The following is a 24,849-nucleotide window of genomic DNA, read 5'->3' on the forward strand; positions in this document are numbered from 1 at the left end:
TAAATCTCGTAGGATAGTTCTAAAATAGTTTCCCTGAACCGAACATTAAAGCCCAATTGTTTTTCTCATATTTATGATTATTCAAAGGCTTTTACGATAATTATAGAGACGATAGTAACCGGTCTTTAGATCAATCAGAAGGGGGGGGGGAAGGCGCAAATTATTAAAATTATTAATTATAACTAAAACTCGAGAAACCTAGTCTATACAGTATATTTCGTTAATTTCTACCATGCCCGTTGTACAGAACCTCCTCAGAATTGGCTTTATCTCTCTCTCTCTCCCTCCTCCGTGATTTTGACGCTTTAGTATTCTTAATTGAATGCAAATGAATCCAAGCTTTCGCGCCCTTTTCTCAGAGGTCTTCCCGCCATCCTTTCCCGCGCTTTCTAGGAAGGAACTGACGCCTAGCCCGCCGGGGGCCTCGGTGGTAAGGGAAGCGAGGTACCCTCTTGACGTTAATGAGAAAGGCCTCAATTATTCATGCCCGTAGCGCTTATCGAAAGGGGACTGGCCCCACACACACCCCACTTCCCTCCCCACTAGCATTCCCCGCCCCTTATTCCTTTTAAAACACACATACGACGAAAGAGCGTACCAGCTTGCTAGCGACTTGCTTCAAATGATTGTTAAACTAAGTTTAGGGGAGGGGGGATTGAGACGGAATATACATTTGCTTCTATGCAATGCTACGCAGATTGTCCTGGAATGAATGTGTTTGTTTTTCCCCGTGAATGGCTAGAACCGTTCATTTTAAAAAGGTTTGACTAGAGTAAAATATTATGTTCCTGTCGGTCGAATTGTCAATTTAGTTTCGATCACGTTCAGACGTCAGAGCAGACGACTCAAAACGAGTCGCGTCTGTGGTGATTTTTGAACCCATACTTTTTTGAATTTCTACTTATAATGTAATATTCATGGTGGAATTTAGATAATTCATGTAGGGATTTATTCTTATCGAAAAGATATTTTAACTAAGATATTTAAGTTTATGTCTTATTGAATTCGTAAATTTAATTTACTTGCATAATAGTTCCAAGATATTTAAAATTCAAAAATTTTCATTTCAGATTCTACGGTGTTGAAATCTAAGCTGATGGTTAAAGGTCAAGTCATAAAGTAAGTGCTCATTTTTAAAGTTAAATTTCTTTTACGCCTAACATAAATGAAAGGTACATAATAGAATTTTTTATTCTTTAAATTTGAGAGATCGTAAAAATAAATTTTTCAAATTGGATCCATTTACGATATGTTAACTGAATAATTAAATTACAAAAGCTTGAAGCAGATGGCGTTGGGGTAAGAAACGCTATTGGACGACAAGTTTTACTGGTCGTATCATATCTCGAATTAATCCGCTTTACAGGTTATATCTTCTCTAATATTTTAGATAAACATTTAGTTCCAATTTGAAACATTGATAATTTTACTCGTTCTTTCGAATCACGTTTGGTCATAAACTGATAATTCCCATCACGTTAACACATTTTAAACCGTCCATTTTTGGTTTGTGGAATTTTTTTTCCAACTTTCTTGGCTAGAGATATTATGCTAATAAGGGCCAGGGAAAAACTTTTTCAATATAAGTTGAGGTTAACATATTTTTTTCTTCTCGCATCTAAAAACAAACGCTACGGTATGGGGAAATTCAAACAGCCTCCGGTGATATTCCACCGTCGTGTTAATCTAGGCTACAGGGGAAAGAAAACGGTGCACATTTAGCCCTAAAAAAATGAAAAAAAAAGGTAAAAATTGTACCTCTCCTCCTACTTTAAGGCGTTTTGTATGAATAAAATAAGGCTTTACACTGAGATAACCAAACCACCCACCTCCGCGAGTTCTGAAAAGAAAATATTGAAATTCTAAAGCAAACACATTTCTGGAAATTTTTTCTCTCTGCCCGCTGTAACGTTATGGAAATATTCCTAGCTTTTTTTTCGTGAAGGCGCTGAAATTCGAAAACCGCGGACCTTACAAAAAAAATAGATTTCTTTTTTCTGGATCTATCTCTATAAAAATATATGAAACTATAGTAGAAATTCAGAAATAATCATTTTTTGCAAAGAAAATACAACAAATTTTTATGTTTTTTTTTGTATATTTTAGTTTGGGGATGCAGTCATTTTTATTTTATTTCAATATAAAGTCACAACTTATTGTCTTTATTTTCACGATTGTGTAGAAATATAGTTTTGTTCGCATTCTATATGGTTCGTACGCTTTAAATATCCGTACTTGAAACGTTTTATCACGTGATCTAATATTATAATATTAATTATAATACTACCACGCGATTCGTTCCCGTTATTTTTCTTATTAATTAATTATTAAATAACAAATACCACTGGGGAAAAAAATCTAATATTAAGAAACTCCATATTAATTCTATCCCACACGTAAATCTTCTATTAATTATTCAAACAGACGTACATATATAATAAAAAAAGAATGTGACTGTTTTTCATTAAAAGGATATACGGTTATTATATAACCTTAGCGCGCTATAACCTTTCCCGCCAAAAGTCAATATTGTTGCGTCGTAGCACGCGCTTCTTTTAGCCTTAGGTATATATAAATTCCCGCCATTTTTACTACTACCACGCTTCTCTCTTTTCGTTTCCTTAGAAGATTTCCCGCGAAAAAAAGGCCCAGAAATAAAATAAAAGTTCCCGCCATTTTTGCAATTTTTTTTTTTTTTTTCATAAGACTCGATTTAAGGGCCTAGAAAACTGCCAGAAGCGAAATATCCGACCGAAAAAGAGGGGAGGAGTAAAATTGGGATGAGCGCCTAGAAAATTTTATTAGTCGGGGTTACATGCAAATAAGTTCGAAAGGAATCTTGGGAAGGGAAGAGAGGGGGGGGGAAGTAGGAATTTGATCGTATAGAATGAGAAAGAGAGAGAGAAAAAAATGCCACGCGGCGAAATGATATCTGCTCCTTATATAACAAAGAACAGGACACTAGCTTGAAATTTGATTTACCCTTGGCAAGAATAGTGAATGTTTTTGCCAAATAAGTGATTTTTCCTAAAGAATTCCGACTCAGTATTTAGCATCATTTTAAGATGAGGAATTATACGTCTATCTATTTCATTAATATCCTATAATACTAGAGTTCTGACGTCAGCAAGTAGATAATTTGGAGCAAATAAAAAAGGCCGATTATTATTATTATTATACGAGATTTAGGGAATTTTATTTTAGCGAAACCGTACAGAATGGGCCTCCCTAAGGTTTGGAATGGGAAAATATTTTTCCTCGCGTAATAATTCCCCATTTCCCATTGAGTTATGGACGTAATTTATAGCGAAAAACGTCAGTTCGGGCGTCGAGTGGTGCCACGAGGGATGAAAAAAGATGCGTGCTAAGGGGAATGAGCCCTTTTGTGCCCGGGTTTGCGGGCGGGATAAAAAGGAAATGGCGGGAATTAGAGCTTTGATAGCCTCTAGTAATGGAAAGCCATTTCTATAGTATAGTGACTTACTCTACGAGGATGTGAAACTCTCACTCTCTCTCTCTCTACTTGGGTGAAAAGGAATCAGGGGTATCACCCCCTTCACTAGGAAACACGGGCATCAACCGTTGAATGGTGTTGGATACTTTCATATCCCTAAAATTAATTTCACAATTTCCCCACCGTTAAGTTTTGAATCGAAAAATCTTAGCTTGATAATTACGCAATTTTTCCTAATTTTCAGCCGTTTAAAACTATCCTAATTAATCGCTAGTGTCATGTAATATTTTCTGTGGAAATCAATAACTATCCGACCCCTCAATCACTTCCCTAAAGGAGCGGAAAAATATAAAAGGCGGGAAAAATCCATTGAAACAGACACTTCAGAAATTAGATCTGTTTTTTATTGTGCCAAGTTAGCGCTAACCCTCTCTCTCGAATTTTTTGGGTGTGGTGCTAGGGCTTTGTTTTTTTTTGTTTTTTGGAAGAAAGAGAGAATGGAACGAATGGAGTGACGTACGGCATTATTAATGAATCCTGCTAATGAAGATGGCAATTAAGATCTTGGATATAACGCTTTTCTCTATCCCTGGGGTACCATGTTTTTTAACGCGGCGTTGTTTTCGTTGTTTTTTCTTTGTTTTTTATTTCTCCTTAGAGGAATATATATTTAATCTCTGCTTGCACGGAGACAATCTTGATTTACCGAATTGCCAACTCCTTTTTTACGTAGCATTTATTTGTAGAAAAGGTTGTTACGTCTAATACAACGGTTTTCAAAAATTCGTTAAGCCTTGTTTGCATTTCGAAATTTCGCGCGCTTTTACAAATTTCCATGTCACGTGCTGTGTGAATATATAGAGCATAATTTGGTGTTTAATTTACTCCCAAAAACAACAGAATTTGAACAGATTTGAGAAAGATACGAATTTTTTAAATATATCGTACACCGGTGTATTGCGGGTAAACGTTTTACAGGGGCTCATAGGAAATACATTATACATTTTACCCCTGTAGTTCGGCACTTGAAATTTTTCCAAATAATTCGTTTTGGTATTAAATTTTGAAATTCCGCACACTTTAACATTTGATAGAATTATTTCACGTGAATAGTTAATACGGTCTGTATATTAGATTTTTATCGGTAAAAAAATTCCGAATCTTTCTTTTGTTTCTAAGCCACGGAAATTTCTAAAATTGAACTGCATTCTCAATTGCCTTCCAAACCTCTCGAGAACTATACTTGAGTACTTTCCCATGCAGGAGGCTATTTACCAAACTCTCGAATGAAAATAAAAATAAAGAAAACCTGACTTAGACAAAAATCTTGGTATTCATCTCTCTACATATTTTTTTTTAATATCTCGTTTAACTGTTAACATATTGAGTAGGGTGCAGCGCGATGCATTATGGGTTGGAGGGGTTAGTATATAGATGATCACCGGAACTAATTCATCAGCAAAGATGTAATGGTTGTCTGATGGGGGCTCAACCTGGCTTCCGTTTCGTGGAAAACGAAAAACGGAAGAATGGAGTTCGCGACAGGACATATTCCTTCTTTTTTTATATATCATCGACTGTCTTTCCAGTAGCACGCGGTATTAGCCAACCAATAGCGCCGCGGGATATTTTATCCCAAAAGTCCGGCGGGCATCTTCTTCTATTCTTTTTTACAGCGTTGACACTAAGCTTCGGCTTTTCATCCTTGGCGTCTCTATTTTTCGAAATTGGAGCGTTTTACGAGGGTTTTATAGCTCGATCCCATTAGGGCGCTTTAAGAACGCTTCAGATCGCTTCTGGGCGTTTCCATATAACCCTCCCCCACCCCCTATTGAATGAGAAGACCTCTCCTATAGCCGTTGGTCAGGAAATAATACGAAATATGAAGTCGATTAAATACAGAAGTAGTGGAATTTATTAAAAGTCCTTCACTGTTGATTTGATTATAATTAAATATTATAGGGGGTTAAAGAAAGGTCAAGTTATGTACGTACAATTTTCTGTTAATTCAAAAGAGCATGTAAAGTAATTAAAATTTTTAGATTTGATTGATGTTCTGGTGCGTTAGACCACACTGTGAAGCAGGTGTAATTTTCCTAAAAAAATATTAACTAAGTCTAACTAAAACACTTCTGTTTCCGAAGGAGTATTTAAATGAATCTTAATTGTTGTAGTTCCTTCGTATTAATGTATTTCTGACTAGATATATAATCTTTTAACTTCCTTCAGGCCTTTTGGGACCTTTATAGTATAGTTCCATCTAACCGCGATGCCATTATACAAACTTTGAAGATCATAATATAAGGACCTTGCTTTATCTCTTCCCCTGGCGCACCCATAGGGTCTATTTCTAACGCCATTATCTCCCCAGAGCAGAGCTAAGCCTTAGTTCATCCTTAAGCCTCGGTCTTCCTTTGAACTTTACGAATAACCAGCCATGAAACACCCTTACACTGTACCATAGTTTTAGATTTTCCTTGATTCTGATTTAGCATCGTGATTCGCGCGCGCTTTTGGAACAAAAGGAAATCCAGTCTCCTTTGATATAAATGACCCGCGGTTCGCTACTTTAATGGTTCCCGTTTTGATAGAATACTTAATTATATACGTATGTGACATTCTCTGGAGTATAGAGAAGCAAATTCCATTGTTTTTCTTGATATAATGTGTATTTATCTTTGTATTCTTCAAATAGGTTTCATTACGGAGATGTTAGTCTCTCTTAAACCTTGCAAAACGTTATGTTGCCAGTGAAGTATTTCTAAATGTGCTCGTAAGAAATATTTGCGGCTTATTTTGAGCGTAGTGATTTATATAAACGACAAATCGAACTATTATCTCCGTAAAGGGAGGGTGAAAAGCAGAAATCAAGTGATTAGTTTTTTTTTTAGATTTTTCTATTAATTAAAAAACGACATTGATATCTCAGCTCAATATTCTTGGAAAGTTAAGGTAACTTCCTCTTAACGGGCATCCCTTATCGGGTGACTAGGGCCTATACGGGGCTTAATGCAGACGCCCTTACTCGTAACCAAGGCTTAAGATAGCACCATCATACGCTAGATGTCACAATCCTATACTCTTATAAAAATAGCCAAACTCCTCCCTTCTTTAACGTTTGTTTTGTCAACAGAGGGTCCGTTTATAGATCTTTTCGATTTTACGTTCGAGTTCCTTCAATTCCACCCTTATTCGAGGAAGTTAAAAAAAGTGAACTTTTGAAGGAGAATTAACAACGTCGATTGACAGTAAAGTTAAAAGTAAACGCGTTAAGACTAAAGGTGCAGTGCAAAGATGGGAAGATAAAATAATCTACGGAATGGGAGAAATACGCGATGCGAAAGGAATGATGGGTGAAACATTAAGGGGAGAGAACCGTCCATAGACAAAATAATTACTTGGGAACTTTAAACTGTAGGTTTCAAACTGTTTCACCTTCAAAAGGTCTTTCACTATCGCAAATGTCCCCATGAACGTTTATGGTCCTAAACCCTACACGCGACAGAGTTGCCTGAAGCCTTGCCGCCTCTTTTTTATATATCCCGGTGACTTCCTCCCCCATTCGTTAAATCCGAAGCAAATATCTAGAAAAATCGACGGACCGTTTTTAGGATCAGCGTTTTTTTTTTTCTCTCTCTCTCCATCGTATGGGAGGAGGAGGAGAAAGTAATCCCGAACTAATGCAGCCTCTTTCGAAACGAAAGAGTCCGGCAGCATAGTGCGACTCTAAATCCCCAACGTCAGCTTTTAGCTTTTGTAAGCGAAGGTACCAACGCTACCTTTTTTTTTCTTACTTAAACTTACAGAATTTGAAATGGAATAGATAGATATTTCTTTTTCCCCATTAAAAATAGTACTTGAAGTATCGTAGATGGTTTTTTACTCTATTTGCCGCGTTACTGGTATAGTTATTTATATATTTATAGTTTAAGAAATAAGATCTTCCTGAGATGGATTGGATACCCTTTGGGAAGCTACAAATATAATTTCTAGTTCAATATATTCTTTAGATGGGATTTATTGTTTTTCATTTTCGAAGATGCCGTTGACGTATTTTAAAAATGGCCCCCTGAAAAGTAAACAAAAGATCCTGAGGGATGGTATGGCTAGCGTCTGTATATTTTAAGCTTTACTAGTATCCCATAAAATTACTGTCAAGAGTCGGGATGTATTCTATCTCGTATAAAATTACGTCAGATCAGGCGTATCTAATAAATATGAGAGATTGAACTCGCATTGCAGCCTTGCCGGAAATCCTTTATAATCATCGTGAGAAATGGACATCAGCTATTCCTAGTTGTTCTTTTATTATTTTTTTATTTATTCGCCTCGTATCCCAGACGTCATCGTCCCGCGCCTGGACTCTAAAGAGCATGCGCTCGAATCTGCCGGTAAAGATTCGAGAGGAGCTTACAAAAGAACATCGATCGGAAATAAGAGGGATTGAAGAGAAAAGGTTGCACCCATCCTTGTTCTTGGGGCCTCCCTTTGCCCGCGTCCTTATGGTACGACTGAATGCACGCGATGCATCACCCGCAAAGAGCTCCCATCACCGCTCGGGATCATCCGGGAAGGGAACGTATCATCTTGGGGACGTGTAACAGACGCGTGGAGGAACTGTGGCGAGGATGGAGAAGACAATCTAGGCCTAGAACCCCGGGACAGTGGCCGGCTTCCAGCTTCGAATCGAAGGGGGTGGTGCGTTAAATACATCCTCTAGTGGGCATGCGCCATGATACACCCTCCCTCGGTGAATGTACGCCGCTACCCCATTTGAATTGTTCCAAAGACAAAGAAATTGGAGGTTCTCTTATAGTTTCCTAAGTTTGGGAAGAGATAGGCCCAGTTAAGCCTAGTTAGGAAGCTTTTTTATCTTGGACGCTTTGGGACTTAGTTAAACAATAGAATCAACATCGATTTTGTTGATGGATTCCAACTAAGCAAGCAACCTTTTCCGTAGAGGTTTTCCGTTTTTTTCTTTCTTTTAAATTCTTCTGGTTTTATATTTAATTCACAATAATATAGTACGGGAAAAATAACTATTGTGATAATATTAATTATTGTTGTTAGTCTCTTTAGCTGGCCATGGGGGCTTAACCCTTACTCTGTTTTTCTCTGAAGTTATAAAGCTACATAGATACAAAAAGAATAACAAAACCAGCAGTTTTAAGGCCTTCCATATTGTATAACTGCAAGACTACGAAAGACAAACTAGGCCCTAACAATAACTTTGTGTTTAGGCTTAGAGAAAGTCGTCCAATATCTTTCTATTTCTTCTTCTTCTGTCTGTATATTACGGAGTATAAGTAGGTGATAAAGCGGTATAGTATTCTCGCTCCCTTAGGTTTTTTTTTCGTTCATACCACGATCTTATCCTCGTACACGCTTCACAGCTCTTTGGTCCTTCAAGCCCTTTGCCACCCGAATATGACGCAACGTTCCGTGAGCGATGGCGTTAATAGAAGTAACGGCGCCCCGTTGTCGACACAATGACGTGGAAGAATTGGTCGGTTCGTTGGTGTCCAAAGAGGGTGGTCTAAATGCTTTATACAAAGGATAGGCTAACCCTAACTGAATCAAACCAAAAATAGTCAGAAAAAATGTTGTAGTTATATATTTTCGGTTTTACAAGCATGGGTGGCGTTGGAATCTCTTTGTTTCAGTGTTAAATGTGAATATCCCGTAAGACTTGTTTTTCTATGTTAAAACCTACCCTTCTTTATTAGGAGTCGACCTAGGAAGAACAGTAGTTTAGGAATATTCACCCTTTCTAAGACTGGAATCTACTATAGCATATTTAGCAACTGTTCAACCATTTCCCGCCATAGAGAGTGGAGCGGGCACTATCTCACTTTTGACTGTATTAGGCCCAATGAGAAGATAGCGTATAGTGCCAACTCCCGTTTTCTCGTTCAACTTTTAAGCGTTAACGCTTGCAAAGTTATATTTTACTACATTTCTCTGGCAAATTTATCTCCTTTCCCACTAACATATCTTTATTAACTATATATAGTCGACCCCGGTTCTTTTTACGACGGCCCATCTTTTGGAGAAAGATGAATTTCCGGAATTGGCGCGCTTTCTCTAACGCTCGCGCGCGCCCCTGAGTCGTCCTAACTTCTAGCTTCTTAATGGCTTTGGTAAGAATAGAATTCGTAGCTTCTAATGTATTCCTAAGGCTAGGAAAAGGGAGGGGTTAAAATATAGGACAGACCCTTTTAAAGATCATCGCCAACTATATTACTTTGATTTCGTCCACTCTGCTAAGATGAATGCCTGGAAAGTTGAACGTGTTAGTAACTTCTCCTTCAAATGATAAGCTTATAACTCTATTCTGTTTTCGCTTGGTGGACACTCGAAGCCATTCTCATAGGAAGAGTGAGATCGGCCCAAGTCCATTAGGCGGCCAACGCGAAATTTTATTACATCCATTCTTTTGATAGATTTCTTTCTATAAACTTTATAACACTTCCTCCTTCTCACTTTCGCTTCTTGCCTATTTTAAAAGTTTTAAAGCGTGAATTTATGTAATTATCACTTGAATTTTTCCTTCCTTCGTTATTATCCTGTTTGTTTCATTATGCATTGAGATTATAAATTAGTAGAACTATTTTTGACAGTCAACAGTTATATATTCTCGCTATTTTTAAACAAATTCTTGTTCTTTCTTATGAGTTATGAAGGTGTGAGGATATCTTAGGGAGAGTTTAAAAAGTTAATAAAGATCCCTCTAGAAAATTTATTCTTAGCTTTTGAATTTTTACAAAAATATAATAAATTATACAAGTTCTCGTTTTAGAATGAGTTATGGAGATTTTACCGCCAACACTCCTGTACTGTAGTTCTCGTGTTATTTGCTTTTAACACTTGTTTAAATTATACCCTTGTTGTTTTTCATATATACATGTATAGAAACAAAGCAATCTCATAAAAGTATAATTTCGACTCAGTTTTATTTAAAAGAAAAATTTCGTGGTAGATTGTTTCTGTTTTTATTTGAGAGATCATAATAATAAATCTACAATATTAAATATAATTATTTGATACATATTCATTACTTTGTAAATTAAAACACAATCTAAGAGAGCCTTTTCATTTAAGTTCTTTGCTATTTGAACTTGATTTACACGTTGTATCAAATTTTATTATACAAAAGCTAACCCTTTGTTATTACGCTAATCTTAATATTTAATTATCAAAGAATATATAGTAGCGCGTGTTAGACGTATAAATAAATAAATAAATTTTGTTTTGTCAGAAGAATGGGTTAGAAAAGATAGATGAGAAAGCTTGAAAAGAACGAGAATGGGGCATTCCAAATTTAGCCCTCTCTTTTCTATCCCTGATAACTCTTTAACTATGGTCTCCTACCCTACAATGAGATGGGATTTTCCTCTCCTGGAACAACGCTTGGCGAAAAATATATATATATAGTAAGAAAAATGCATCAGTTTTATGATTGATCGACCGAGGTATAGCTACAACTACGTTCATTTTGGGGGGAGGGTATAAGGGATTGGGTAAGATTTTACAAGTATCCTCGCGTCTCTTTTTAACACCAATTTTTGGAAAGGAAATGCATGAACCTTTTGAGCGAACTAAACTAATGCACGTCGAATCTTTGCAGCGTACCCAATTTTACGTATACTCCATTTCATCGTAAAAAAGTGTGTTGGCAATTACCCTCAGTATCGGGACATACAAGGGGGTTTGATCCATTGCCCTCTCTGCGCACTATCATGATCCAAAAAGCCCACAGCGCAGGCGCTATAATTGTATCAACTATTTCTTTCAAGCTTAGCTAATAGCGGATATTTTCTTAACATTGCTTTACGTGTTCCAAGGCTCCACACACTCACAAACAAACAAACTAACCAACACCCATCTTATAATGTATGTAACTGCTCACCCACACGTAGATAAAATTGGTGAAATAAGGCAAATCCAATCGAAAATGAATTCAATTAGTCCTTATCCAATTGAAGGCTATACCATTGCATTACCCGCAAGTTATACGTCCCTTAAATTCAAACCCACGACCCATGGCTTTTCTCCGTTGAGTAAATCGCATCAGTCAGATAGACTATATAGACAACGTAAGTCCCAGAAGAGTTTGACTTCCCTATAAGCTATACTTTTCATTTATACGTGTATATCTTCCGAGGAGGTCTGCGGCTTATTTGTCGCGAAAGAACAGAAGAAAAGGTAGATATATAGGGGCACGTGAAACAGCGCGCGAATTCGAATTAGCTTTATCTTGGCGTTTAGCGGTGCGAGTCTAACTTGGTAGGGGGGAAAGGAAATAACACCGTTCGAATACCGCGAAAATACACACCGGCTCACTGATATTCGAGAGAAAACAGAAAACACGAAATCGAACTCTCATGCTCCTCTCTCTCTCTCTCTCTTTCTCTCTGGACTTGGTCTTCCTCTTTGTGTAATAGCCTTTCTATATCGTCCATAAAAGAGCTAGTGTTTCTTGTTATAAACGCCCTCCACACCCGCCCCTGTGTGGATTGAGAATACTTGGGTACAACGAGTCGTTTCAAGGGGATCTAAAGAGAACTTATTTATTGCTATGTGGTATCTAAGGATAGGATCCACTTTTGAACTTGGATCCACCATTGGAATCGATGGATTTTTGTAAATTGCTGTCTCACGGCTATCCCTTAGCGTTTGAGGTTAAGAGAAGACCTCGAAACACGGTATACTTTACATTTGAGAAGATGATGTTTTATTGGCTCTAAGTGTTTTGGTTTTTGCGAATTTTGGGCTCCACTAAACAGCATAGATAGCAGTCTGTGTCCATTATAGCTAGAAAGTGAATATATTTCCTATCTGAAATTCTGAACATATGTAGCTTCACAATCTTACGCTATAAAATTGTCATAGAGAAACAGTAGGCCTATCTTGCCAAAATTTCAAATGACTACCACGGAAAACCAAACATTCCAATTTCATTATAATACGAGATAAATACTCCATCAAATGACACGCGGTTTTTATTTAATTTTCACTTTTTTTTTAAATCCACAAAAATAGGCCTAGGATGCTAATACATTTTTTCGCAACTATGCCTTTAAGGGTCAAAATTCTGAGGGTAAAATTGATCATCGCTGCAGCTTCCTTGTAATGGATTTTATTTAAACCCTAATTCATTTCATATCACACTATCCATTTCTTTAGACCTTAGACTCCATTTTGACAAATTTTCCGTTTTGAAACGCCTTCCGAAGTATAGCGAAGGGCTTTTTTTTTTTGCCCCCTAAAATCCTTGATAAACCGTTTTCTATATCGTTTTCACTCTCAGGGACGATCTTACATTGTTTTAAGGAATCTTTTTTTTTCTTTTCTTCAGGGGGGTTACCTATATGAAACTATAATAAATGGACTTTTTCATCCATAGAGGTGCTGGATTTTTTTTTCTTTCTTTTGTGTGTATTGTGTTTGAAATAGAAAAGGAAAGAGAATTTTTTAACTCCACAACGGCCTTTCTTGGCCCTCCCTTCGATCCCTTTTTGTTTCGCAAACTCAAATTCAAGTCTTCAATCTTTTCCTGGTTTATTTTATTTTATTTTGCTTTTAGGCCTAGAGAGGAAACAATGGGAAATATTTTTGGGTAGAAATTGATTTTTTTTCTAGGGAAAAATAACGGAGAATTTTTATGTCTAGGGTTTGTTTATTTTTACGTCATAATAGTAATTTAAATTTGATGGTATAGTAATATTGGTTCCTAAAATTGCTTAGAATAACGCGAGGAAAATATATTTCAATGGAGTTGGAATTTATCTTTATATTAGATACTTCAATGATAAGAATTTTCTTATATTTTTGTTTAATATCAAAGCTATCATTTTCAATATCAAATATAAAGGAATTCCACCATTTCCGCTTTAATATAAATATAATTTAACCAGAAGCCGTTCATTCATTTCCACAACATATGATCTTAACCTTTTGTCCTTTTGTTCAAATTAACCTGCCGAAAGAATATTACGAAACTTATCCTTTATACTCAATTTAAAATTAAAAATGTGAAAAATTTTAATTTTCACCCCAAATCATTATAACACAATCAGAAATTTTCCTTTGCCGACTTCATTACGGTTTGCATCGTGTACAAAAGTGTTCAATCAGTATGAAGACCGTAAACTAAGACCAGAAGGACTTGGCAGTTGGGACACTCATCTTCCAATAGAGCCAATTATATTTCAGACACTTTCCTTTTAAAAGTTAAAGACGGTGCTCTTTCTATATTTATTTAGTATCTTGGATATTTCAAGGAATTTTTATCTAATTAAGTAATGAAGTAATCTATGAGGGAGTAAGGAAAATACGCTAAGATGTTTCGTGTAGAAAACAGCTACCCCCTGTATTAACTCTTCAAATTGAACATTGAAAATAGACCTTTTCGTTTAAATCGGTTGTCTTTACTCAATGCGTTTGCATTTGCTTACCTTAACGAAAGGTAAACCCGAAAGCGGCACGTGCCTATCATCGTAAAGGCCTAATATAAGGTTTGTGACGAGGAAACCCAACGTTCTATCGATTACAGTCTGTCCAATTTTCTGGGCCATTGAAGCGTGGTGAGAGGGCTCCCCTCTGGCCCTTTTCGTCATGCCTTTGCCTTATTAAATAAGGGCGCCTTGCCTTAAACGAACTGCCTTCTCTGGGTTCTGTTTCCCTCCCCCTCTTGGTTTCCCTCGCGCGCCATCTTTGGGGGGGGTCCTGATTCCCATGGTTATTCCTATCCTTTTTCCCTTCGGTGGTTTTGTATATCCCCGAGTTCCTGTTACCTGGCATTTCGACCAAGGCTTAGTTGTCCTCGTATTCCACCCTTCTCTCACTGCAACGTCTCCTCAGCCTCTAAGCATCCCGGATACGATGAAAGGCTTCCCAAAAGATATACCCGTGCACTCCTATATTTCCCAAGGATTCTTTAGGAGAACGTCCGACTGTACTACTTTATAACGAACCTAGTTTACTGACAACCTTTTCCTCCTAACCCCCCTTCCACCCCTCGCTGTAGGACGGGTTGTTAGGCGTTTTATTGGTAATTGGGTGGTCACATAGTTTTTGCACCGTGAAGTTTGCCCAGTTTTTTTCTCCATTTATATATATATATATATATATACGTGTAGTTTAGATTGACCCAAATCCAGACGAAATAACAGAACTATAATTGGGATTATTGTTCCGTTCTGATAAATCTAACCATATTGGAAAAAATAGGCCAATGACGTCATAGCCTCAATTAAATTGTATTAACACATACCTATTTATTATTTATTATTACTATTATAAACAAGCTGCACGGGGATTTTGGTAATTTGTTATAATCAATCCATAGCAGCTAACGTATTTCTCTAAGCACACGCTCTTCAATATTGATGAGATGGGATGGAAGATGCTGGGGAGGAAAGTAATCTACAATCTCAAGTCGATGAAGAAAAGAAACTTATTCAATAGATGCCTCTCTCTCTCTCTCTCTCTCTCTCTCTCTCTCTCTCTCTCTCTCTCTTTATCTCTCTCTCTCTCTCTCTCGCTATCTGCGCTGCCCGATATTTTAAAAAGATCACACGATTTTTCCCGACGCTACGTTGAAAGTTTTCCACTCTCGATAAAATGTCCTCGAAATTTTGATGAGTTAGAAAACTTGGGAAAGTTAGATTTATTAAATATTTTGGCTAGACTTAAAAGAGACCGTCCTCTCTAAGATTTTTAACCAATGAAAATCCTTATGGCGCGTGGGCCGCCTTGGGTGTTTGTTTATACATTCGATTAGTGTTTGCTTTTACGCAATTTTTTTAAGAGGATTATCTTTAGAATCTGACCAAGGCTTAACTAAGAGGTTCTTCAAGCTCGTTCCTCTTAACTTAATGGATATTTTTAGCCGATGTCAGCGCTTAAGTCTTTCTTCTTTCCCTAACTTCCCCTCCTCCCCACTCTATCTCGCAAACGTTTGCCGACAATTTTGGCAAAACTTTGAAGCGAGCTTTTCGAGTATATATTTAGTTGGAAACCTTTTTCCTCATTTTGAAGAGTGTACTCGATGCATGCATGCTTTTAGCCTTCCAAGAAAATTTGATTAAAAACTGCCCAAGGTTTTCTTCTGAAGTGGCCTTTTTGAAAATATTTATTTCCGCGTACTAACTAATGATATTAACAACATACTTTGTTAAAATGAGGATGAACAACCACTAAGCCTAAATCTAGAATTGACGCACTTCGCAAATTGATTTTCTAAACCCCCCCCCATCTCTTTTTATCAACCAATCATAGTCCATCATTCACTAACCACGAGATTACGGAATTCATCCTGAGTCTTTATATATACATTTTAATTAAAATTAAAATTAAGATTTAATTCTATTTTAAAAAAGCCTAAAAATACACAAGTTAGAGTTGAAGCGGCACTATCCCTTTAAAGCTATGCTATAACGTTACTGAATCCTCATTTTCAGTGGAGAGCTGAAAATGCTCTATCCTTTTCTACATTTATTTTTTTCCTTCTTTCCTTCCTTCTGAAATGATATTCTCAGAATTGAGTTATGGAAAATAGATTTGCTAGCCTCTAGGAAAATGGAAGCGTATAGCAACGTAATCTTCTTTTTGGTCCCTAGGTGGTGCCCTCGGGCGATGGGAAGGGCATGCCCCCCCCTCTTTCTCACTTGACCTAATCCAACCGACGTGAAACCGCTCTACCGTGTATAATCAGTTCCAAATTTTGTCTCATAAAGTGAAAGCCCCCCCCCTTTTAAAAGACCTCTTTCCCTGGCATCAGCTCACATTTATCTTAGGTAGGCCTGCCTAACTAACAAAGGCTTAGGACACTCTTATATTTCTCATTTTCGCAGCATAAAGTAAGGTTGAATTAATCTACATGAAGGGAGGAGTTATTATATCTGAATTTATTCATTTCTCTCAAAAATATTGAAGCCTTTAAAGGAAAAGTTTAAAAACAAGGACTATACTGCGTCGTCATTGGTTTAGTGGCCGTTTTTTTAAGGTATCTGAACTTTTCGTTAAAATTTTTATTACTGTTCAGCCTGTTTCGAATTAGTTAATCAAACCAATTGGACGAAATAATTCATACGCCTAGGTGAATGAAATACATTCATACGACACGGTATCTTTTCTTTCTCGATCTTTATTCGCGCTCATTTTAATTTAAGTATTGGGTGGTTAGGCCTTGGCGCTTGTCTTTCACGCTTTGTAAAGTCTTCTTTTTCTATGTGTAAGCCTGGTGCATTTAGAACCAAATTTAAAAGGGTCTCTATTTCGTACCAAGGGTTTCCGGGTTTGTTATTATTAGATAGCTCGACATATATTGTTACTTTCTAATTAACTGCCGTCTTTTATGTCTTACCTTTTCCGTTTTGCGTGCCAAGAATTAATTCGGTTTTAAGAATTTTTCTATCCTCTTTAAATTACGCTTTTCCTCGTGCAGTTACAGAATTACCAAAATAAAATAACAATCCTTTTAAGGCAGTTTTCAAATGTAGTTTGGATTAAATTTCGCGTACGAAATCGGCTTAATTTTTACAGACATTTTTAACCAAATTAAAATTTGTAAATTAGGAATTTTAAAAGCTAATTTGAATTTCAAAGCCTTTATAGTTTGTTTAGTGGTTAGAATTTGCGCCTAGTTCCATTTAAATATAGCTTTGTATTCACCGACGACCTAATTATATTTCGCAAAATAGTCTGAAGTAGAAAATATATTTCTAAACTTAAATTAATGCTGGTAATAATTTTATATAATTAAATAAACCACGTATATGAATTAATATTTTCATTTAAATGGGGTAAATATTTCGTTGTCTATTTTGAAAAAGCCATCATATAGGGGCAAAAGACCCCGTGTTAAACCTACGAATGAATGAATGAATGGTTTATTGACCCTTTTGATTACAAATCCCTTTTGGAACAGGGAGGAACCCTCTAACGTGGGTTCACAGGTCCGAAAATAAAAAAAAAACTAAAACAAAGCATTAAATGTCGTACAATAACAAAAAACACTAAATTAATATTTACACGTTACAAAGTCAACAAGAAAACTATTTACAATTATGTACAATGACAGCTGATCGACATATGATTCAATCCTTTAATAGGGCATGGGGCAGAGAAGGCGCAATTTCGCCCAATTGGCTAAAATACTTTTTGTGATAGTTATGACTTCCATATTTGACCTATCCCCGAGAGATAGGCTATCCGCCAGGGTAATGGGCCCAAACCTCAGGTACGGGGCTCTTGCTTGTGCCAGGGCCTACGGCCCCTGTAGAAATGTTTCACACGCAATACACTGGTGTTCGAGACAAAGCGAGCTTCCAGGCTCGAAACGTTATTCAATTTAAAACTACCGAACGTATAGTAGGAATAGTGTTATTTTTAGAATCTCTCTATTTCCCGCGAAATCCATGAAATTTCCCGCCACGTAAACGCGTGCTTATCTGAAACGGTTTAACAATGGCGCGAGATTTTATTTACTTTATAGGCGCAGGTATATAGTTTCCCCCTAACCCTAACTCTCGTATTGTTCGGGCCTCGGTTCTAGGCGAGGGTAAAGGATAGGAACCCCACCACCGATCTCGGATCGCGCTGGAGAAGGAAGGGGTGTAAATCTCGCGCGCTAATGAAGCCGTTTACAACCTGAGAGAGTAACGTAACGTTAGCTGAACCAACGAGAAGGGTGCATAGAATGCAACGTTTGGATGAAGTAGCGGGATTGGGATGGGATATAGAGGGCGATCCCATCTCTGCGGTAACGCGCGTTTCCCGCCGCTTTTGGGCCCCTGCACACGTCAGGAGAGACTTTCGATCGGTGATCTATAGCTAAAACGGAGGAAGGAGAGGGTGCAGATCGTTATGGGATTCGTTTCGCGGTCAAAAGTGTCGTATCTGTAGAAATTTCTCGTTTCTTGCTAGTTTAATTTCGCTAGGCTACATCTAATCGAGGTTCCCTTTATTTTGTGTTGATATAACGATGATATAAATATTAACTATGGATACATTGTTAGTTGAAGAGAAGGGCAGTGGAACATTTACGCATACAGACACGAACGTTTACACTCCCTTTTAATCAAATATATACTTTTGGAATGACAACCGTTATCCGTTTACGGTATTTTTCCACCAAGGTGCTCCTAAGGAATCAACACTCTTTCCACGTCACGTTTATATCTAGCTAGTTAGTCTCTCGGTAAACAAGGCATTTTCTTTGCCACTGATTTCGTTTAAAAGCAAGCGGGCGTTCCTTCCTTCTCCATCCCTACCCCTCCTCCTCCTCCTCCTCCGCATCCCTTGCCTCTTACAATCCCTTCTCTTCCTTCGATCCTCCGAGCCAGCTCTTTTGAAATCTTTCAATATTTTTCTCTCTCTCAGCTCTTTCGTTAGAAGCGGTATACGCGAACGGCATCACGGGATATATTGATCTTCTATAGAGATCCTACTAACGAGACGCTTCAATCTTGGAAAAGAGGGTTGCATGGGGGCACTAGCCTCTTTGTGCTCCCCTATTCTCTCTCTCTCTCTCTCTCTCTCTCTCTCGCTTCCCCGTCATTCTAGTTACCCGCAATAACGGCGGCAAACGGTGCACCCTTATGCTTGATTAGGTGAACTGGTTCGATCTGATCGATAGAGTCACCCATTCTCTCTCTTTCTATATAAGTATCCTTGGGTCATACTGTGTATAGTTTCGATATATATATATTTACAGTGTGGAAAAGATCGCACTAACACGTTTTTGTTCGAAAATCGCTATACTGCCTGAGCAAGAAATGGGTATACAAAATTGTACCTAGACCTTTGTAAATTTCAAAATATGCAAGACCTCACGACTTTTATTTCACTATATATCAACTAAATTAATAATTAATACTTATAGAATTATATTCCTCGTGGCTAGAATAAATTATCTAATTATTGAAAATGAAAGCCGAGATATGCCTTTGGTAATGTTAATATGTTGAATATTATTCTTGATTAAATCCTAATGTACCAAGGTATTCGCCAGATCTCATATAATTTTCTCTCATTTATCTATAATTTTAATTATCACTTTCCTAAAATCGAGAGAAATTTCAAAGAGCGGTCCTTCAGGATAATTTTCAGTTTTCTCTTCATTTTCGATTCAAACCTCTTCTCTCACTTAACTTAAATTGGGCCTTTGAAGTAGAGTGAAGTCATTTCCGAAAATGTATTTGCAATAATTCGAACTTCGAATCTTGAGTTGGGCTCTCTGTGATATTTTGTAGGGAACAAAAGTCCATTATTTGAGGCTTACAATTGAGTATCCCACCTCGTGCTGCTGGAAGGTCTGTCCAAGGCTTAAAAGCAAGCTGTTTCTCTCATCCAACGTTATATCGATTAGGCTTAGCTCTCGTTAGAAGGCTCGAGCTCTGCAGAGCACGAGGACCTGAAACCCCCCAACCTTCTCTCATTCCCCTCATTATTTATGGGAGCCTCTTTCTCCCCGTTAACCATGCACTCATTAATGTCTACTCTAGAATGTGAGTTACGTTTAAAAGCCCGTATGTACCGTCGACCATGGCCTAAGGTCTGGAAAACGGGGACCGTTCTTATTACATTCATAGTGCCCTGTCTTGCCCCCTGTATCTAGCGAAACTTCTAGTTGAACGAACCCCCAAATTGAGACACAGAGAGGTTTTGGGCTGCTTTAAAGGACTAGTTTCAGATAAATTGTTTAATGTAATCGAGCTTGATTGCAGCTACAAAATAAATCCAAGAACTTAAAATTTAGATAAAGCGTAAGAAAGTTATGGCTTGTTTATACCAAAGGAGTCTATGATGACACCTTTTTAGTTTGAAAAAATATGCGTGGATATTAACCACGTGACGCGAATTTGACGTCACCATGTGAAATTTTATTTCAGCCTATATATTTAAAGGGATAGTAGCGCGTAAATGTGAAAATTAATGCTAATTTTAAACATCAACTTAATATTTTCCTCGTACTATTTTTTCCTGAGACTAGGCCTTTGAATTTCGCTCTCACTTCGCGTGGCGTCATGATACTAGATTGGAAAACCCCGGGAAAACCTCCCTATATATACATACCCCTTTCCATGAATTTTTAAAACCACCTTGGGAATAAAAGTAATAGGCTAGAGGAAGATGTTCTAGCTAACCTCTAAAGAAAAGTGAGGTTAAGAGATACGATGGGTGGTTTCGTTGAATTTTTAAATTACTCCTATGTTTCTCGATTCGGATCTTTAATATTTTAGAACTCCCTTTTTGGCGCCCACCACCACCAAAATTTCACGGGCCTTTTATTTTTGTAGTAAACGAGTCAACTTAATCTAGGACCTGGTTACCAGTATAGATAAAAGTTTTGATTTATTACTCCATTTTTGGGGGTCCATTTCCAAAAACCGGAAAGAAAATTGTTTGTATCTCAATTTACGCGATATAAAAATGATTTTGAGCAACCGATTTTGTTAGAAAGAACTGACGCACATTTTTAATTCATTCCTAATTACTTTAAAATCGCTAATTATTTTAAAAAAATAAATAAATTAGTACATCAGTTCTTAAGCCTATTTATTTATGTAAAATTCAAATATAGAAATAGAGAAAAAATGTAGCTGCGAAATGAAATGAAACTGACCTGTGTTGTTAACGCCGTGCGGTCTTATACGGCTATCGTATCGGCCTTCTCCTATGATGCTATCTAAAATTCGTTTTTCGATTTGACGAAAGTTTACACGACACCTGAAAAGAAATTCAAATAAAACAGTTTTATTTTAGATTAAAAACATTATTTTTTTTTGCAAAATACACAACAGCGTTCGTGCAAATATTTAGATTTGAAATAAATTTTATTTCTACATGTCCAAATTAAAGAGAAATCACGTGCGATTAAAAATGAATATCACGTTTTAGCAAATTTGATTTCAAAATCAAGCTGAAACTAAAATTAAAAATATTAAAATTTTATAAACTTTTAAATACGAAATCTTTCGATTTCCCCGTGGAGTTATCAAAATTGGGTAATTTCGTACAACCACGTATAATCATAACCCTATCATACTCTTCATAAATTAAAGTACAACGATCTTAGTTAGAATTTAATTTCAAATATATTTATTTTTTTGATAGAACCATTACCATTTTACAACAACATCTGTTGATGTTTACACATTTTAAAAATATTAAATCTAAACTAGTTTTAACCTAAAAATTGGGATACAATTTAATTTCTTTTCTTAACCTAATGTAAGGCGTATGATTACTGAAAGGTACTTTAAACCCTGCGTTCTACTTTTTTCATATGAAAAATAATGCTTTCATTACAAAACATTTCTCTGGAGAATTTTTTCTTCTGTCGTCCCAAAAATAAAGAGACAAACTTTTCATATCATTTTTTGATAGTGAAGACTCGGTAAAAGCAATATAGAAAAATACTTTCCAGATTTCAAGAATACTAGGCCTAGGCTATATACGGAAAATTGCTTTTTATAAAACCCATGCACCACTCACTCTTTATCCTCCCATTTTTAATACACTAGGACCGAGCTGTCTCCTGATATACCCTATAATATCTGGAGGTCAGGAAGAAAACGTCTATGATATTTATTTTTTTTTTTATTATTTTTTTGCCCTTCGAAATCTGTTCGTCAGTGTCCCGAGAAAAGGACCCGGGATAGTTTAAAAGTATATTGGGGAGTTTTGAGAACCGTTTTCTGAGCAGGGATGGGATACCCCCCGGAGTAAGGATTAGAGAAGCAATTTGGAGAACGAGAACGACTAGAGAGCAAGAGAGAGAGGGAGATTACGTATTTTCCAACCTGCACCGCATACTCCATCTGTACGGTACTTTAACAAGGGGTTTTAGCCCCCTGTAGCGTAAGCTTTACTTCACGTGAAGGCAGTAATAACCGAGCGCGTCGGGAAGCTCGCTTGCTCGAGGGCTATGACACGAATGATCGTCAAAAATATATATAGGGCGCAGTCAATACATAATGCCAAGGCTTAACGCTCACCAGGATAGTACTGTATCATTGTTCATGGTTATATGGCGAATTAAGAGAATGTATACTAAGGTGGATGGGTAAGATGAAAACTCATGCAGTAGGCCTGTTCTTGGATAAATTAATTTGGAAGATTGCATTCTATAAGGTTGAGAATTTCTTGCAATAGAGTAATTACAGTACTACGTATGCAGACGTCATACCCGTCCATCTCTTAGCTCAGTGTCATCCCTCTACTGGTCGCGTACAGTATCCTCTCTTAGAAGAGCGCGTCCATAGGGAGGTATACACAGTCTCTACCGCCACTAGTCTATTACTTATATTCAAAATTGTCCCCTTGAATATACACTACCAAATATTCAAACTTGCTTCTTGATTTGATTATGACGCCTAACAATTAAATTGATACGTATCCCTTATTTAAAGGAACAGTATAAGATATGTTTCTTCTGATTACTTTAAATGGCTTAAAATAATAAATATTTCAAATTGTAACTATTGGAAGTAAAACATCTATCGTTAGGTTACTAATGCCTTGGGTTTAACCTCAAAATATACTGACTAGAAGCCCGTAATTATTGCCTAACTAGTAGTAAATAAGTCGCTATCATATTAAGAGCATAACTTCTTATTAAATTCCTCCAAGTCTAAGCCTGGCACTGTATTCGCTTTAACAATGTGCATTGGAAAACGTGAAAAGGGATATATAGGCTTGGTGAATGAGAGTCCGGGACCCCCTACTAGCTCGCGCTTATAGCAGCAGCAGAAGCAGCAGTACCAAATCCGAGTCATTGATCGTCCCAATGGAAAGGACCCAGCAGGCGTCAGTCCGCAAAGCAATCGGTTCGGCTCGACTGAACCATTGCCTTTTCCATTCTTTTTCTTTTCCTATTTCTCTGATTTTTTTTCTTGCCTCCTTTTCATCCCTCCTCCAGCCTCTTCCAATCCCTATAGTTCTTTCTCATCTTCTCTAGCGACGTAACTTCTGTTAGATCCGCGCGCGCCAGCAGTTTTAGCGCTTTTTTTTGGCGGGAAACTTGTACAGCTAGAGTTTATTGCAATATAGCTAAGGCTTAGTTGGGAGGGTAAGGTGCTTAGAAGTTCGAAAATGCTATAGTACAACTCGAGGAATGATTGCAATAGCTGCGGAGATAAGTCTTACGGAGACTTTAGTTTGATTTTTTTTCTTTCTTGTTTTTAGTTTTTGAAAGTCTTTGCGCCGCTCAAGGACCTTTTTCTTCTTCTTGTTTTAAAACTTTATTGGAATGCAGTCATTTGCTCAGATAAATTTACTTTTACTCTATTGTGTTTTTAAGGGCTTTTTAGATGGTTTTAAGTTTATAATGGGGTTTGGGGAAACAAATGGTTGCGTTCCGATTGTTTTTACCTTAACAACAAAGTAATTTTAGCTGTAAATACATTGATTATACATTACATACAACAATTACAGCATTTATAGACCTCATTGACCTACGATGCCCAAATATCTAGTTTCAATGCAAAGTGAAGCAATCTTAAGTACTAGGCCCAAAAGCTTCTTCAAAAATGGCTGCCAGATAAGTTACTATCTTGCGCTAAAACATCGTAAAGTACCTAAATTTCCTGTTACTAACTTGAATCAAGAAGTGATATCTAGTTTATTAGGGAGAAGGTATAAATTCGCCACATTTCTATTCCAGCTTTATCTCCAGTCCAAACGTAGGTCCGGTGTTAATCCCCGCCTCTAAATTACAACCAGCATCTCATTGGTTCTTGAAAACTCACGTCAGCGCGGCGACGAGAATGACGAAAATTACAGTCATATTTTCCGGCTGAGGAGAGGCGAAATAGCCCGGCCTTCTTTTACGTCCCCCCTTGTATTTTGAAAGGGGGACTGGGACTATGGCGCGCGAATAGTTAGGCATCTTATACCTTCTCCCTAATAAACTAGATATCCCTTCTTGCTTGAATATAAAAGTAGTTATTTAATACAACTATCAGTAGCAAAGCGCGGTGTTTTGTTACTGGACCTAGAGTAGATAATTCTTCTTTAATTCAATTTATACTAACCGATATTCAAGGGAAATTTAATTAAACTCCTTATCAGAACTAAAAGAAACCCAAGGAATGGATCCCCTTCTTTTCCGAACCGAAAATCTAGTTCTAATCCGTTTGACGCCGCATGCACCATGACCATCCCAACCAACTATCCAAGTCTCGAACGACTCTTTTCCCATGGGACTTTGGAGTCTCTCCTTTACACGCCAGTTTGATTCTCCCACCACCACCAAAGTAAAGGGTTTCGCGATGCCCGCCTTTAATGAATTTCCCGTAATTTAACGCCCTCTCTGAAAGAGTCGCGAAAATTAAGCTGTACCATCTCTCCCCTTGGAATGTCCCGACGCTTTAACAATGACTCAA

The 24,849-nt window shown here is 37.2% G+C and overlaps 1 protein-coding gene and 1 long non-coding RNA gene across 8 annotated transcripts in view; one reads left to right on the forward strand and one right to left on the reverse strand.

The window, feature by feature from the left end:
- The window catches only part of GluClalpha (glycine receptor alpha 1), an 84,012-nt gene that overhangs the window by 13,699 nt on the left and 45,464 nt on the right, over window positions 1–24,849 (reverse strand). For all 5 annotated transcript variants that reach the window (XM_089848385.1, XM_089848384.1, XM_089848381.1 and 2 more), the window contains one exon: window positions 21,087–21,190. In XM_089848385.1, the coding sequence (XP_089704511.1) occupies window positions 21,087–21,190 (104 nt within the window). The remainder of the gene's footprint in view (window positions 1–21,086; window positions 21,191–24,849) is intronic.
- Window positions 1,069–24,849, forward strand: part of LOC149651457 (uncharacterized) — a 138,065-nt gene continuing 114,284 nt past the window's right edge. For all 3 annotated transcript variants that reach the window (XR_016371220.1, XR_016371219.1, XR_016371221.1), the window contains exon 1: window positions 1,069–1,119. This is a non-coding gene — a long non-coding RNA (uncharacterized LOC149651457). The remainder of the gene's footprint in view (window positions 1,120–24,849) is intronic.

Source organism: Phalangium opilio, unplaced genomic scaffold, assembly GCF_054372755.1.
Source record: "Phalangium opilio isolate 3A_F unplaced genomic scaffold, DU_Popi_V2 ptg000082l_1, whole genome shotgun sequence".
Lineage (NCBI taxonomy): Eukaryota > Metazoa > Arthropoda > Arachnida > Opiliones > Phalangiidae > Phalangium > Phalangium opilio.